The following is a 17,375-nucleotide window of genomic DNA, read 5'->3' on the forward strand; positions in this document are numbered from 1 at the left end:
AATTGGAGGAATGGTATTTTAATTTGGCTTTGCTGAATTTCCAAATGGCTGTAGAATTGGACCTGGAAAAATGCATTTATAGCTCATCACAGTGTTGCCAGACTTAGTCATCGGTGGCAACTGATTCATCCCGTGTTGCTGTGTGCCGCTGTCCCGGGTTTCTGCACTGTCAGGCAGCTCCAAGCACCGAAAAGCCACATCCCTGCTCCCCTCTAAGACACCCACCTATGTAGGCATCAGGAAGTTTAGAAACAAGAGTGCTGTTGTTTTACCCTCAGACAAGAGAATAGATGCCAAAGAGATGAAAACAGGAAGTAATGAGTGAGAGGAAGTGCCTGTGCTCCTTCAGATCCATCCCAGCTAGTTGGTAGAAAGAAAGTGTTCGTTGCTTGTTACCAGAAATGAACCAGGAGTGATGATATTATACAGCCTGGAAGTGAATTTTTGGAAGAAATCATTTTGGATATTAGTTTTAGCACTATAAAAAAAAACTAAAAAATTGTTAAAGAAAGGAAAGAAAGACATTACAGAACCCTTTTGACTTCTCTGACCTCTAGCCTCGGTGAAGTGCCTCTCTTAAATATTCCCACAACTTGGGTTTGCCTCTAGTTTTATACTTAAAGAACTGTGTCCTTCTAGTCTATTGCTGGAATGGTTCCCTAACTGTTCTGTGAGCTTCTTGAGGATGGGGAGGAATTCATAACTTGACCTTTGCTTGGCAAAGTAACAGATGGATAATAAATATTTGTTAAGTAAATAAACTATATTATCAAAATGCATACGTTATGTTACTTTGCTGTTTGTTTCAAGAGTAAGCGCATTTACTTTATAATTTGAAACTATTCTTAATGCTGAAGCTATTGGAAGACTAAAACATCCAAGGAGGCCTGAAAAACGCACAGCGGAGCAGCTGCACCATGGGGGCTGCTGGGATGGTGTGAATTGTGGCTTTCCGCTCTCTCACTGCATTCAGACTATCCTAGGGTTCAAAGTCCATTTTCTTACCAAAGAGGACATTGAAGGACAGTCAGTATGTGACCAATCTACTCTTCAATTAATGCCTTTTGGAATTCTGCATTCCTTTCACTCCTAGCTTATTTGCAGCCTGCTTTTATAAACATAACTTTTTTTTTTTTCCCAAATGATTGAAGACTGTTTTTGTTTGGGATTCTAGAACGCCTTCAGGTTGATGTTCCTGAGAATTTAGTTTTAGTTAATTAAAATAAATAGCATTAGGCAAAAACCTCTCAAAACACAGAGGAAGATTTCCAGGATAAGGACCAATAATTCAAAAGGGGCTGGGACTCATGTAGGTTAATGAGAAAATAGAATTAAGTTTATAAAATTTTCAACGTGTATGCAAATTTTCCAAAATGAATTCTTGAAATATACATGTGTACAAACTTATTTTTTCTCCTATAAGAAAGTTGCATTACCTTTTGCAACTTCTGTATATTTTGGTTGTTTTTGGCAAGGAAGCTGGACTCCAAATGTCTCATTCCACCACCTAAACTGTGTTCTTGTACTAGACAAGTATTCACTAAAACTTTCTGGATAAATAAATACTGGTTAAATGGATTAAATAATGCCTCCATTCCTTTTTCCAGATTGACTAATTTATTTGGATTAACTTTCAGCAGCAATTTAAGGCAACTTTATTTGTCATCTCCTAGTATATTTCATCCCACCCAAAAGTGAAGGCTCATATTTCATCTTTTCCTATACATTAATGAGTAGAGAAACTGAGGCACATATCCTTTACTAAAGTAAACAACCTAGTTAATGTTTTTTTGTTCAACCTAAATCTTACCCTCTACAGCTTAGCAAATGTTCTACATTCTTCTCCTCTGATCTCAACACCAGATAACCCAATGTGTTAGCACAAAAAAAATGTTCCATAGCTATCTGGGATTGAACAAATAATGGAAAGTCTTTTGAAAACTCTAAATCTTCTTTCTTAAAACATGTTTTAAGAAAGAAATGTTTTAAGAAAATAATGTGTGTTCCTTTCCTTTATAGATACCTTCTTTTCCTCTACATAAGGGTGTTTTAATTTGATCTCCATTCATTTACTTATTAAGGGTAATAACTTCTCAGAAGCACTGAGAAGTTATTACCCTTAATAACTTTACAGTTATTCTAAATAACTGTATTTACAGTTATTTACTTTAAATACAGGTCAAAATCGTGGCTTTTGGCTTTACAGGTCAAAATCTTGGATTCCATTTTTTGTATTTTTCTTGTCCAAACATAGGATAATGAAATATCCCTAGTTTAGTTCTGTAAATATTCTCTTATAATATAACAATAACTCTTTTTAGTTACATAATAACTCTATAATTACAAAACAACTCCACCATCTAAAGCTGCTAACACAAACAACTAATATTCAATTCAATTAACAAATTAATTCAACAAATTTTTAATGAGCATCTACTATGATCCTGACTACTATTCTAGAATATCAGGATATATCAATGGACAAGCCAGAACAAGTTGTATCTGTCCTTATAAAGCTATAAATCTATCATGAAGAGACACAAAATAGACACAAATACAATAATATAGTAGGTTCAAAAGTGCTAAATACCACATTAAAAGAAAAAAAAGCAGAAATTGGTAGATGGAGGGTGACATGGGCACGTGTGTGGTAATTTTCAATTTTTTGTAAGGCGGTCAGAGTAGGCTTCATGGAGAAGGTGACATTTGAGCTAAGACTTGAAGGAGATGAAGGAAATCTGAAATGTGGGTACTACATGTTGCTCAGAATTTGTTACTTAGTTTATCTCCAGACTACATAAAAGTCATGATACTACCCATTTGAAGAGAGAAATAGCTAGGCAGATTTTTGGTTCTCTTCTTTATTTCAAGCAATGTCATTGCTGGAGAGAGATTAAGCAGACAGACTTCATTCAAAACAGTTGGAAACCTTTCATGCATTTAGGCAGGCATTTCATACATTTGGCATAGCACAAATTGTACTTAATTATTCATTTAGGATCAATATTTGAGAATAGAACTAGGGTTTGCTATAGATATTACTACTAAAATTTCTAGTGTTTTCAATATAAGGCAGGCTCAATTCTCTGTGTGGTGTTTTTACAGCTAGTCAATAGTTTGAGCCTTCGGTTGGAGAAAAAAAAACTATGTCAAATGCATTAACAGACTGAAAGTTGGTTTTCCAGACAAAACTGTAGATGAGCATTGCATGTGCACTGTGTGTAATTTTAGTTTCACATTTTGGCCACAATCATTTGGATTTCCCAATGATACATGGAAAGAAACTTAAGTAATACCTAATACAAAAGATTTTCCTTTTTATTTTTTCCATTTTAAGTAAAGGAAAAACAGCAGTTTTACTAGTTAACTGGAAAGCCTTTGCATATGAGATTGAGAAACATTTCATGACTGTCTTGAAGAAACTAACTACCTTTGTACAGTTTGTCTACTCTCATTATTTGTATGTTTCACTGAAATACTATGTATACATTGTCTTCTTTTTATTTTCTCAGATTTCAAGATAAGCTTTCAAAATTAATTGTTATTATATTGCTTTAGAATATTAAATATGATTGTCCTAGTGGAAAAGAAATTTAACTCAGCTCAAATAATCATCAAATGGCTACTTTTGTTCAATTGGTACAAAAAAATAGAGAAGGGCACAAAAAAAGTAATAGTTTGAGTAACCATCCTAAAAAGGGATTTAAATTCAGAGGGCTCATTGGAAAGTGAAAGTGTATAAGTGGATTGAAGAAAGAAAAGATGCAAAACTTCACAGGCCTGCTCCATACTCACCCACCCTCTCTCTCACAGACCTTGAGGCTGCAGTGGAAAAATTTTGTCAAAGTATGTAACAGATCCCCCTCAGCTATCCCTGGTGGCTTCATATGTATCTTATTTTTTAAATGTTGGGGTTCAGATAAGGAAAAAGAAATGATCAATGTGGAATTGTTGGCGTTGAGTCAGAAGGGTCTAAAGGAAAAGCTGAATACTCTTCTTCATCTCTCCGTTGTGTTGATAAACAGTGCCTGAGCGCAGAAGGAAGGGACGGATTTCCTTGGAACATTCTCTGGAACTGAGTCCAGCAGCTGGGGCTGTGCTGTGCATTGGTAAAGGCAGCATCTGTGCTCTGGTCCAGAGGGACCAGTGGAGCTGCTCTGCTGCTGCTTCTCTTGTCCCATAAAGCATTCTCTGCCCACTTCATGAGGACACCAGCTGACTGTGCCATGATTCTAACCCTTCAAAAACTTTTACAATTAGAGAAACTTTAAATTATGTTAACCCAGACCTTCATAACCAGCAAAGGGACCTAGACCAACTGGGCCAGGAAGGCTGAAGGGCTGCTATAGCTTTTTGAAAATTTTTTCAAAATGTGAGCGGCTATGACGGACACAGTTTTCTTCCTTTCTGGCCACACAGAAGTCTAGATGTCAGGGGCATACTTAACAAGAACAATCAAGTGACCCATTTCCGTATTATTCAAAATAGGGGTCCTCAGTGCACATCCTCTCTGGGAAGTTTAGGGAAGGAGGAAAGAGAGCTTCATGTGCTATCTTTTTAATAAGCACATCGATGAACTAGTCCTTTCTTCCTTCATTCACTAACTCATTCATCCACACAGCAAATATGTTTATCAAAGACTAATTATATGACATTGGATGTGAAGGTTACTGAGATGAACACATGTCTGGCTCCCAAGGAGCTCACAGTCCAGTGAGAGAAAATGGTCTGAACAAACACTTGTTTGAATAAGAGATTTAAAATTTCTGTGATATGCGAGCACATTATTTCTACAAGGAAGATCTTTAGTTAATGTCTACGGAATGTCCAGCATGGGCTTAGGAGCATTTATTTCATATATTTTTCAAAATTTTTAGGTAGACCCCAATAATTTAATATTAAAAATAGAATCACATCTCTCTTGGACAGTCAAAGGTTTCAATAAGGCTATTTCTATACAGACTTTTTTGCATAAATATAATTATATAAAGGAATGTAGCCCTAGGGTGTGGGCCATAGTTGTCAAGCAGCAGCAGTTCTGATGTCTGAGTTTCTAATTGTCTATTATAATAAGATGGTGGATTTGTTCTGCCATCTAGTGATTAAGAACTGAATTCTTACAAATAAATTTAAAAGCACCTAATCTTTGTCAGAAGACAAATCTCTGAGGATATATGAGAAACACAGGACAATTGAGTTACTCTCAAACAAAACATGGTCAGATAAAATACAGCTCTTCTCTCTAAGAGATTAGTGCCAAGACGTTTGTGGTAATGACTTTGCAATGGATTGGTTTAATTTGTTGGAACATTTGATAAGGGTGAAAGAATCATGTAGCTTGGAAGATAAAATTTTTGGAAGTTACAACACCATGGAAGATTACGAAATAATGGCGATACAATCAGATGTCTATAGTCTTCCTCAATTTTAGGAAAATTAAAGAAACATACATAGAAAAAATACAAGTGTCAAAGTATTTTGGTTTTGGAATTCTTTTTCAGATTTTATAAGAAATAATTTTTAAACTTCTGGACCTTCAATTAAGGTTAATGTCAACTTGCATTATTTTATGATTTCTATAGAGAAATCAGGAGGGTCGTATTGACCCTCTCACAATGTCATATGAGAATTCTTACTTAGTTATTTTTTAATAATATTGTCATTCATAAAATAATTATGTCATGACTACTTTACTGTAAATTGGCTGCAATTTTGCTTCCTATTTTACTTTTCTTTTTCATTTAAATAAACATCTATGTAGAAAACAGAAGGGACAACCTAATCATAAGGTACACAACTACCACGTACAAACTTGAGAACTGCAAGACACCCTGTATTTTCTACCCAGTGTTTCTTTGTACATGTCTTTCATTCAGACACGAAAAATCAGAGTTCACTGAGTTTTTGTGCCCTCTGTGATGTGCATGGATTCTGTGCCGGGGAAGAGAGGGCAGGTTTTAGCAGCGAATGTGGTTTTTCATCTCCTTGCCATTTAAAAGCACTCCAACTGACTTTCCACATCATATTAAATTTAATTATAAATTCTCAGGGAGAAAAGGACCAGTGATGACTCAGAGTATAAAACTAACTTTTAACACTGTCATTTAAAGCAAGTAATATAGTACCCGTTGGATTGAGGTCATGCTGTCTTAAACTTTCAGGAAGAAACTGACCTTCTGTGAGTTAACACAGACTGAGAGAATGTGTCTTTTTATTCCAACCTTGAATGAGCCACAGAGAACAGGATAACTCACCCCTGAAGAGTCTCTCACATATGTTAATGGTGTTTAATCAACAACATCATTGTATGTCATCTCATTTTTTGTTTTTCACATTCACTACTTCCCCATATATAATTGTTTCATCAGTGAAATTGAGATCTACTTCACAATGATAGTATATATTTTTGAGAACGGAATAAATATACTTCCAATATTTTGCACATGCAGTCCTAGGCACATACCCACTTAACCCTCAGTAGATACATGTGAACACTTTTGCCTCCCAGGATGTGGGAAGGGAGAAGCAAGCTAACAGAACTTGTGGTGTATCTCATTTTCAGTCAATGGTATTTAGTGCTTGTGATTGGATATTTCTTTCTCAATCAAAAAACTTAATGAACAAAGTTATTCTTTTTTTACTTAATGGAGTAGTTCGATGGACTATGGGTGTAAGTCCATTTCTATATAGGTTGTGTTTTGTGAAAACATTCACCATGGAACTACATTGTTTCAAAGTGATTTTTCTTCTAAAAGTAACACTGCTTATTTGATGTACAAATTTCTTATATTTTCCAAAATAGTTCTGCAGGAAAGCATATTAAAGCAGGATACTTATTTTCTCCTTAGTTTAGAATGCCTATAGTAACGCTGGGTAGACAGAGCCAATATTGTTTTATTGAGTAGCTATATATCATGTGATAAATATCTTTTGATGAAAATGAAACAGATTAGAAACTTCATGCTCTTCTTATGAATAACACAGAAGCCAGGATGTGCTGTCATGCTCTGAAAACAATTTTCCATTTACCAAATATGTGATGAAAGACTAAATATGTGAGGCAAAGTATTCCATAGAGCAGTGAGAAGAATGCTATCCAAGAAAAACTTTCTGAAGTTAGGAAGATGGATATTTGGACTAATGTCTTTAAACTGAAATCATTTTCATCCATAGTTCTATATTAGCATTTGACTGTATTTATTGTGATAAATATATAAATATAACTAAATATATTTCAAAAACTAATTGTAAATGCATTTTTAAAGTTTTAGTTTTATTTTTGTAAAGTGCAAAGTTAGTGCTGGTGCAGTTAAATTAGTGAACCATAATTTAGATTCATTCATTCATTCATATCCACCCATTGAACAAGTATTTGTTGAATGTTGGCTCTATGCAAGGTATGATGTCAAGGTTTAGAAATACCATGACGAACAAGACACACTAGTTCTTACCTTCATAAAATTTACTGTCTAGTGGTGGAAATAAGAACATAAACAAGGGAAAAAAATGAATACTAATTGTGATAAATCTTATGAAGGCAGTGATTTTTGCCTAGCCATTCCATTTTAGTAAATATTTAATTACCTTGTATATAATACAAAATGAATGAATCACTGGATCGATGGGTGAATGGGTTCTTTAAAGAGTTCTGTGAAGCATTTCAATTCGGTGAAGGAAGTCTACTTTTATGGCGTAGTCAGAGAAGAATTGTGGGGGTCAGGTGACAATTAAGCAAGCCATGATAGTGAGCTATCAGAGTCTGAGTTGAGGGATGGAAAGGTAGTGCTAGGCAAAGGGGTCAAGTTGTACAAGGACTGGGAGGGAGGGCCTTTGGGCTTGAAAAAGGAGCTTTGAATTTAAGTAGTTGGAAAGCTCCTGAAGGAATTAAGCAAGGATTATATGATCCACATTATGTTTTAAAATACTATAGTTTTGTTTCTTAAGAATCACAAAGTTAAAGATGTAATATATGTGTTTATTTTATAGTAAATGTATAAGAGAACTACGATGTGTATAACTGTGTGTATGTTTTCCAAATCTGCATTAAATTTTTATCTAAATATAAGAAAAGTATTTGGCAGATATTAGGTTATAGCTTACCATACTGTTTCGGTTGTGACTTTCCTTAATTAATTTTTTTCCTTAATTAATTTTGATGCAAAGATAATGAATGCATTACCTGTATAAGCTTTGCATTTCCACTACAGTTTAGGAAACACCTTTAGTTTCGGATGTTTAGTGGAAATCTATTCCATGAAATGGGTCACCATTATTCTTTTTTACCTTAATGTTTAAAATGAATTTAAGTTTTTCTTCATGGTATGAGAATATATATTGTCTTCTGTTGTTGTGGGATTTACTAATGGAAAATTTCTGGTCAGTTTAAAGTCACATAGGGTTCACCAGACGCTGAAATTATGTATTCTCTTTGGAACTGTTCTTTTCCTGCTTTTCAAATGGTTTATTTTGATCCTTCTGACATGATCTTACCACGTTTGGTTATTTGTATCTTCAAAAATGACCTTGGGAAGCCTCTCTGACTTAGTATACTTAACTTTGGATCACTTTTTCCCCCCTATCATGCTAGAATATAAGTATCATAATAATTTAGTTGTGAATTACATGCTTTGTCTTTAAATACTAATGAAGTAAGTTCATCTGTGTTTTGCCTCCTTAGGAAGATATCGCTTAGCCCAGAGTTTTTTAGAACCCACAAGATGACTCACCTTCTTAAATATCTCCCAGATTACAAAATTTCAGAAGATTACTAACCTCCTTTTTTTCTTCTTATTTTAGAAGGATATGGTGAAGAAATAGCCTGCACTCAGAATGGTCAGATGTACTTAAACAGGGACATTTGGAAACCTGCCCCTTGCCAGATCTGTGTCTGTGACAATGGCGCCATTCTTTGTGACAAGATACAGTGCCAGGATGTGCTTGAATGTGCTGACCCCGTAACTCCCCCTGGGGAGTGCTGTCCTGTCTGTCCACATACAACTGGAAGTAGCAATACCAATTTTGGTAAGAATACTTAGGGCCAACTCAGAACTGGTCCAATGATTCATCTTTATAGTAACAGTGTTTTTTGCTCTCAGAATTCAGCAACCCAAGAAAACAATTAAGCCACTATTCAGTGGTCTTTGGGGTTAATAATTTCTCTCACTCACTTTATCTAACAGTAATGAAAATAAAGTTATTTCTTGTCTTCTTAAAAACCAGGGAATTTTTTTGGCTGCATTTTAAGTGGTTATGTCTAATTTGAGAATTCCTTGTAGTACTTAAGATGGTCATTTGTTACCCTATCCATGCTGGGCGCCTCCAAGATATTTGTTGCTTTTCTATGAAGTCCATTAATATCTAAGAGGAGATCTAGAAACACATTTCTCTTCCCTGGTGCCAGCTTTGACCTTGGTAATGGAATAATAATTTCTAATGTAATTTATTGCCACAGCACCCTCTATTACATTACAGTGGCTCAGAAATGCAGAATGCTTTTAATGTTGACTAAGAAAGACAAGAGAATGAAATGGATTTCCTTGAGAAAACAATGATATAACTTACTGGTTTTTAAAAGTTCTTTTTTGGAGAAAAGTGTTTGTGTTTAACATAGCCTGTGTATTTGAGTAACATGTTAGAAAAACTTCCATATAAGAGAAACAAGTTCATATTTATGTGTTTTAGTGAACCAGATAAGATTAATATTAAACTTTTAGGATATTTGTTTTAGCAGTCATGAATGGAGACTTGCATGCATCCTTGTCAATACAGTGTCAAGGCTTTATTTTTCCCCCAAATTTCACTGCAAATAACAACAAATATGATGAAGTATTCAAAAGATTTTCATGGAAACATTACACAGTAATTTACCAATTATCCTCTTGGGTATCTTTCAACAGTGACAATTTGTCTGGAATAAATACCCAAACTTAATTTTTAGCCAGGTAATATGGAAGATGTAATGGGAAGAATTAAAAACAAGACACCAAAGGGCTACCTGAAGTAGACACAATCTGCACAGAATCCCCAGGAGTAAAGCAAAATTAAACCTGTGGGAATAAGCAAGTAGTATGTTGGAACAATGGTGGCAAATATCAAAAAACAGAGCAAAATACACAACTTCCTACAAATAGGTGGTTTACGGAAGCCCAATTTATTCCAAGATGAATAATGAAAAAAAAAAAAAGAGATGACAACAGCACTGATACAAAGATACTATAAGGAAAAAGGTAGGACAGTTTAACGAAATTTATGAGATAAAGAACACACTAGTAAATATACTATCACAGAACAGATAAAAATTCTGACCAACCATTTAACCATAAACTAAATAAAACTTAATGAAGTAATTGAAAGAAAGAACGTGATAAATTAGAAATACAAAAAGAAGAAATAATGAGTAAATAAGTAGAAGGATAACCAAATCATCATAGGGAAATGAAGATGAAATAGGAAGGTGCACAAGGAGAATTGATACTGCAGAAAATACAATAAGGGATGTAGAAAATAGAAATGAGAAAAGTAAAAATAAAAATAGGGAAAAGGATTTGAAAGAAAATAATATAGAAGATATGTAAAGGATAGCCCTAAAGAAGAATCCCAAAGAAAAAATAAATGCAATAGAGCAGAACAAATAATGACATAATCCAAGAAAACTTTTCTGGAGTAAAATTAAACTTTCATTTTTGATATTGAAAAAGGAAACCAAGTGGCTAAAAAAATTGACCCAGAAGAGTCAGCATAGAGACATATCTTAGTAAAGTTATTAAACTTTAAAGAAAAAGAGTCTTTTGGAAAATCAGTGAAAAAGAATGGATAAATTCTAAAATGAAAAACTATTCAGATTAGTCACAGATTTCTCCATAGTAATAATATTCAATACCAGAAGAGAGTGGAACAATATCTACATGTTTCTCAAGGAAAACAATATGTGGAACCAAAGTTTAAAGATAAATCCATTCTCTCCTTCAAGTATAAAAGTTATGGAAAAAACAGTAAAACATACAGGAACTCTGGGACTCTTTCCATAAATTTCTTAGGGAAACTAACTATGGGACAAACCCAAGACAACCAAGAGTTAATTGGTGAAATTGTCAAAGAACTGACATAAGCATTGATATATTTAACTCTAGAAAGAGACTAAAACAAAAGTGCAGTTTAGGGTGACCGATGGGAATGTAAATGTTATTGAATCTGACAATATAGAAATAATACAACTAATAATGCATAAAGAGAGAAGACAAAAAGGGGCAAAGTAGAGTGGAGTTTGCTAATTCCTCACCTTTAAGAGGCAGAAGTCAAAGAATATCATTCAAAGCTGACAAATCATATAGAAGAAGTATAGTAGCACATTTAACACTACAGAGATAAATACTAGGGCATTTTCTTGTCTTAAATTGCATGCTGGAAGAAAGTGTAAGGGTCAGAGAACAAGTAGGAAGCACTGTAATTTTTATCACTGCTCATTTTAATAAAGCTAACAGAAACTGTCTAAATAAAGATATGAGTAATATAAAAGAATAATGTTAAATAGTAGAGCCAATATATGAATCTTCTCAAACATCAGAAGGACTAACATACCAAACAATACAAATGTTCTTGAAAACATTATGAAACATTTTTTTAAAATATAATGAAAAATCTACAGCTATATTCTTAAAAAATTGAAAAAGAAAGAATAAAAATATGTGCATTTAGCATCCATCTCAAAAAATTAGAAAAAGAACAACAAAATAAGCTGAAAATATGCAGAAGAAATTCATAAGGAAAAAATGAGTTGAAAAGTGAGAAAACTGAAATACAGTAGAAATATGTAAATTCAAAAGATAGTACTACAGGAAATCAACAAAATAAATTAACCATAAAATAAGAAATGGTAATGGGAAAATGACCAAATGAAAACAGAGAACATAAAACAATAATAAAAGGTTTCTTTGCACAACTTTATGCTGATAAATTTGAAAACCTATATGAAATGGATACCTTTCTAGGAAAATATAGTTTGCTAAAACTAGCCCTGGTAAAAGGAGAAAAAGTGAGCACACAGATTTCCCTAGAAGAAATAGAAAAATTTGTAAAGCAGATAGACCTACAAAATGTAGCAGATGATTTCACAATTGTGCTAAACCATTACAAAACAGATTATTTTAATGCTGTTTAAGCTCTTCTAGAACATGCAAAGAGAAGGCATACTTCTAATGACTTGTTATGAATGAAGTACATCCTTGATAGCCAAATGTGGCAAAATTGCACAAAAAATAAAGCTATAATCATATAAATTTACTTAATATTTTAAAATTTATTGAAAAACATAAAATATTAAATCTGTTAGCACATTAAAAGGATAATTAGCCATGAAAAAGTAGAGATTATTCCTTAAGTAAAAGAATAATTCAATATTAGGAAAGCTATTAATAAAAATAATTAATTAAAAATAATTATCTTAGCAGATCTATTTAAAAAAATCACATGCTTTTCTCCATAATTGAAGACATTTGACAAAGGCAAATAAATATTCTTGATATAGGTACTTAGTAACTTAGTAATAAATGACATTTCATTAACATGATAAAATATTTACATCTCAGCTTAGAAGCTTTATTATATTTAATAATAGAAGCATTACCTTTAATGCTAAGGGCCAACTCAGAATTGGTCCAATGATTCATCTTTATAGTAAAAGTGTTTTGTTACAATTGTGTACTTACAAAACCTGAGGGAATAGAGTAAAAAAATACTACAAAACAATTTAGTAAGATAGTGCAGTATAAAATTAACAAATTACTAGATATACTATATACAATTACCTCATAGAATAAATAATAGGAATAAAACTGTCTTATTTATAATAGCAATATATAGGATAAAGTGGCTAAGGGTAAACTTCATACAAAATTTGCAAGACCTATCTGAAGAAAACTTTAAAACACTACTAACTCAAATGATGACTTTAGTAAATGTAATGTTCTATTATGTTCTTGGTTAGGAAGACTAATAATAGAAAAATTAATAATAGTGACCTCCTGCGAGAAGTGAAATGTGGGAATTAGAGGAAAGGGGACAATAAGATTTTTCACTGTATAATTGTATACCTTTATTAATATATTTTGGGTTTGTTTTTTTTAACCATGTGAATGAATAGCCTACTCAAAAAAGTATAAAAAACAAAAACAGAGCATACTGATTGAAGATAATTAGTTATAATTTTAATAGTCAATGTTATAATTTAATGAATTTTAAATACTATATAAAGGATGTTAAGAATAATCACATAACGTCAGAATTTTCCAAAGGGATGTATTATTTTGCCTCCTACGAACATATTGATCCAAAACAACTTTTGAATTATATCTACTGGTGACAGGGAAAGCTAAGTTAAATTCTGACTCTCTAAAAATAATTATTTAAATAAATATTTAGGAGATTCTCAATAACTATATCTGCATAAAATAACATATTTATTCTTTTCTTTTTATAGGTAGAGGAAGAAAGGTAAGTTTTACTTTGCATAGTTTCATTTTTGTAAATTTTTAAAATTCTAACGCTATCCACATAGGACTGTGCTTTGAAGTGTTTGAAAACCTTTTGTAAAGTATAAAGTACCACACAAATATAAATATATGAGCACAGTTTAACTACTTTGATTATAGATTATAGATGCCTCTGGTTTATTCACTTTGTTAATTTTTGTTTATAGATGTTTCTTCCAGAAGGTTGTGAATCCCTTAGGGATTGAGACTGTGTCATATTAACCTTTGTATTACTTGCATTTATCGCAGCACTTAGTATATACCTTATATATATTAAATGTCTAATTAATTTATTTATTAAGGTCCAATTAATATATTAAATGTCTAATGAATGTCCAACAGAAGGAAATAAGGAGGGAAGGAAGGAAGAAAAGGGAGGGTATTAGTTCTACTTCAGTGGAATCGTGGTCTCTCGCCCATTGAGTGGGAAGTAAAGATTCATTTAAAAGAATTAATTGAACGTTTTGCCAAACACACATTACCTTCCTTTCTCTCCCCTTCTTCACATTCAAGGAGGCTAAAATCTAATCCGAGAGACAAGCCTTACACTCAAGAGGACAATATTGGGGTATAGCCGTGGTTTAGCCACTTGTCATCTGGACATGGGTAATCCCAGTCAGTGAAGAGAGTTCCATTCCCTTGGAAGTGCTCTCCGTTTTCTGGTTATGTTGAAAACTATGGAATTTGCTCTGGTCTTATCCAGATGGGCTGGGCACAGGAATCAAGAATGGAAATGAGCAGTCATTCCAATTTTCATGGCAGATTTTAGACAGCAAATTTAAATTCTTTGCCTCTGCATGCAGTGGAACTTTGGTAAAGTGATAATCAGATAATGCAATGCAGTACCTTCATGGTAAATGAAAGTGATGCTGTCTATCAAGAGGAGGTCCTTGTCACCTTTACATTTTTTGGTTCAGAGGGCAACACCATAAATTTGTCTTATTTGACATAAATATCAGTGAAGCTATTTACATTTGAATATATGTTAAAGGAGAAGGACTACAGATTCCAGCTCACATTTAATATACATCTGAAAGCTATAAAAATATGAAACATAAAGGTTTGAGTATAGGCCTCAAACAAACTAGACAGATAGGTGAATAGGTAGGTAGATAGATAAACAATCTGTGAAATAAAAAAAGAATGACGGTGAGAACTGCCCTAATGTAATCAATTTGATTTGGTTAATAATCACCCAATTTGTTGAGGGACAACTGTCAGGCTATGTCATTTAGTTTACTGCCTTTTCCCAAAGGTGGAATGGGACAGCTGGACACACTCAAAACAGCTGTTAATTTAGCATGCTTTAGTTATATGCTACTGTCTTCATAACCCTGTTATTTATTATCAAGCGTCATCAGAAATATGAGAGTAGAGTAATATTATATAAATACATTTTGTGCTTGGTTTCTATAAAATTGATTTTTATTTATAATTCATTCATTCATGTTAACCCCCAAATAATTACTGAGCCCTTGTTAAAATCCTGTAGGAGGCAAATAATACAGATGACATGATGCTGGGAAAAATGCTGTGACTGCTTCCATGGTAACGGCATGCTATAAAAGTGATGAGGCATGTCCACAGAGCATTAAGTGATGAATAACAGATGAGAAGTAAAATAAACTGTAATTCTCATCTGAATCTGAGTACTTGAATTTTATGTTTCCCAGGGGTATGGAAATCAAATTTAGTAAAATTATCATTCCACATAAATTGATTTATTCAAAGCCCATATTAACAAAAGCAAAAAATATTTACATATGTGGCTTATTTCCAAAATAAGAAAAATCATAGAATCATTAGATAAATTTGTTATCAGAACCTGATAAGAGAACATTTAATCCCATATCAAGTATTGTGGAACAATAGGAGGCTCATTTTTCTAATTTTGCCTGAAATAATTTCTCCTCCCTTCTTGTTTTTCTAGACTTGTTCCTAAAAGGAACATTTTCTTCAGTATCATTCTCATAAACTCCTTTATTTATTGGACACAGATTTGCATACCCTCTCTGAACAATTAAAATTTTATTAATATTTCAAAGAAAGCTCTTTTAGCTCTTAAAAGGTTAGCTTTTAGCTCTTAAAAGCTCTTTTAGCTCTTAATTTGTATTACTTTCATGTTAAAAATGGAAAGACCTAGTCTAGAAGCTAGTGCAGAGATAAGCCTGTTCTACTTTGCCTCCCATATGTGTTGATCCCCTATTCCTCTAGTCTTTTTGTAGGTGTGCTTCAGTCTACCTTGAAGCATCCTCCTGCCTCTGTAGAGCCATTTCCAATACTTCTTTTTTTTTTTTAAACATCATTATTGGAGTATAATTGCTTTACAATGGTGTGTTAGTTTCTGCTTTATAACAAAGTGAGTCAGCTATACATATACATATATCCACATATTTCCTCCCTCTTGTGTCTCCCTCCCACCCTTCATATCCCACCCCTCTAAGTGGTCACAAAGCACTGAGCTGATCTCCCTGTGCTATGTGGCTGCTTCCCACTAGCTATCTATTTTACATTTTGTAGTGTATATATTAGTCCATGCCACTCTCTCACTTCGTCCCAGCTTACCCTTCCCCCTCCCTGTGTCCTCAAGTCCATTCTCTACGTCTGCATCATTATTCCTGTTCTGCCCCTAGGTTCTTCATAACCATTTTTTTTTTTTTTTAGATTCCATATATATGTATTAGCATACAGTACTTGTTTTTCTCTTTCTAACTTACTTCACTCTGTATGACAGACTCTAGGTCCATCCACCTCATTACAAATAACTCAATTTCGTTTCTTTATATGGCTGAGTAATATTCCATTGTATATGTGGGCCACATCTTCTTTATCCATTTATCTGTCTATGGACACTTAGGTTACTTCCATGTCCTGGCTATTGTAAATAGAGCTGCAAAGCATTTGCAATACTTCTGAATTCTCAGTTTATTCCTGACTTCATGAGTATTAGCTGCCTCAGCATTAGAATCAGCAAGTACGATCAGGGTACTGTTCTGTCGTTGAGTCCACCATTAAGACTGTCAAGATTGTAAAATAATGTTTTAAATGAAGACAACATCTAAGAGTAAAATACTGAGGCATTGATTAGGTAAACCAACTCAGGTACATGATGGAAAACTAAGATTACCAGAATGTTAACAGTGATTATCTCCTGGGCATGAGTATGATATTTAGTTTATCTCTCTGTTTCCTCTATTTAACAATTCCCTACTATGAACTCATGTTCTTTATATAATCAGATATAAGAACAGTATATGTAAAAGGAGAAATTTAATAAAAGAGAATTCATTATCGTTGCATTTTCTATAGTTTGGATATAAGCCTCAATGCATTCATTCTCTGTAATTGCCTAGGAAAAAACATTTTTCATAGTGTATTAATGAAAATTAATATATTAATTAATTTATTGAGAACTTCTGTGTGTCCAGCTGAGAATATAAAATAGACATAATCATGACCTTGGGGAGACCAAAATCTGTTGGAAGACAAATTCTGAAATAAATAATGCAAGCAAGTACGTGATACAGTAGAGGTATATAAAGATTCAATTCATCCAATATTATTTAAACTATATACTTGACATCATGCTATAAGAATGCAGTTTTTGATAATCTAAAGTTCTAAGAATCAAAAGAAATTCCATCTATATCTGTTGCGTTAGCTACATCTATTATAAGAGCAAATTAAACTTCCTGACTTTATTTAAGTTATGATAGTTTCTTGTGTTATTTTTTACTTTCCTGTTCAGTTAATGTTTTTACTAGATTTTCCACAGATATTGAGAATTACCTGACTAATATTATTATGTCCTTTCTTTTCTTTCCTTTTTTTTTTCTTAAAAGACAGCCA

General features: G+C 33.1%; 1 protein-coding gene across 1 annotated transcript in view; it reads left to right on the forward strand.

Annotated features, from left to right (window-relative positions):
• COL5A2 (collagen type V alpha 2 chain) overlaps nucleotides 1-17,375 on the forward strand; it is a 143,852-nt gene that overhangs the window by 58,349 nt on the left and 68,128 nt on the right. Inside the window, exons 2-3 of the mRNA XM_032638021.1 lie at nucleotides 8,797-9,021; nucleotides 13,475-13,488. Of these exons, the coding sequence (XP_032493912.1) occupies nucleotides 8,797-9,021; nucleotides 13,475-13,488 (239 nt within the window). The remainder of the gene's footprint in view (nucleotides 1-8,796; nucleotides 9,022-13,474; nucleotides 13,489-17,375) is intronic.

The sequence above is a fragment of the Phocoena sinus genome, chromosome 7, assembly GCF_008692025.1.
Source record: "Phocoena sinus isolate mPhoSin1 chromosome 7, mPhoSin1.pri, whole genome shotgun sequence".
NCBI classification, from domain to species: domain Eukaryota; kingdom Metazoa; phylum Chordata; class Mammalia; order Artiodactyla; family Phocoenidae; genus Phocoena; species Phocoena sinus.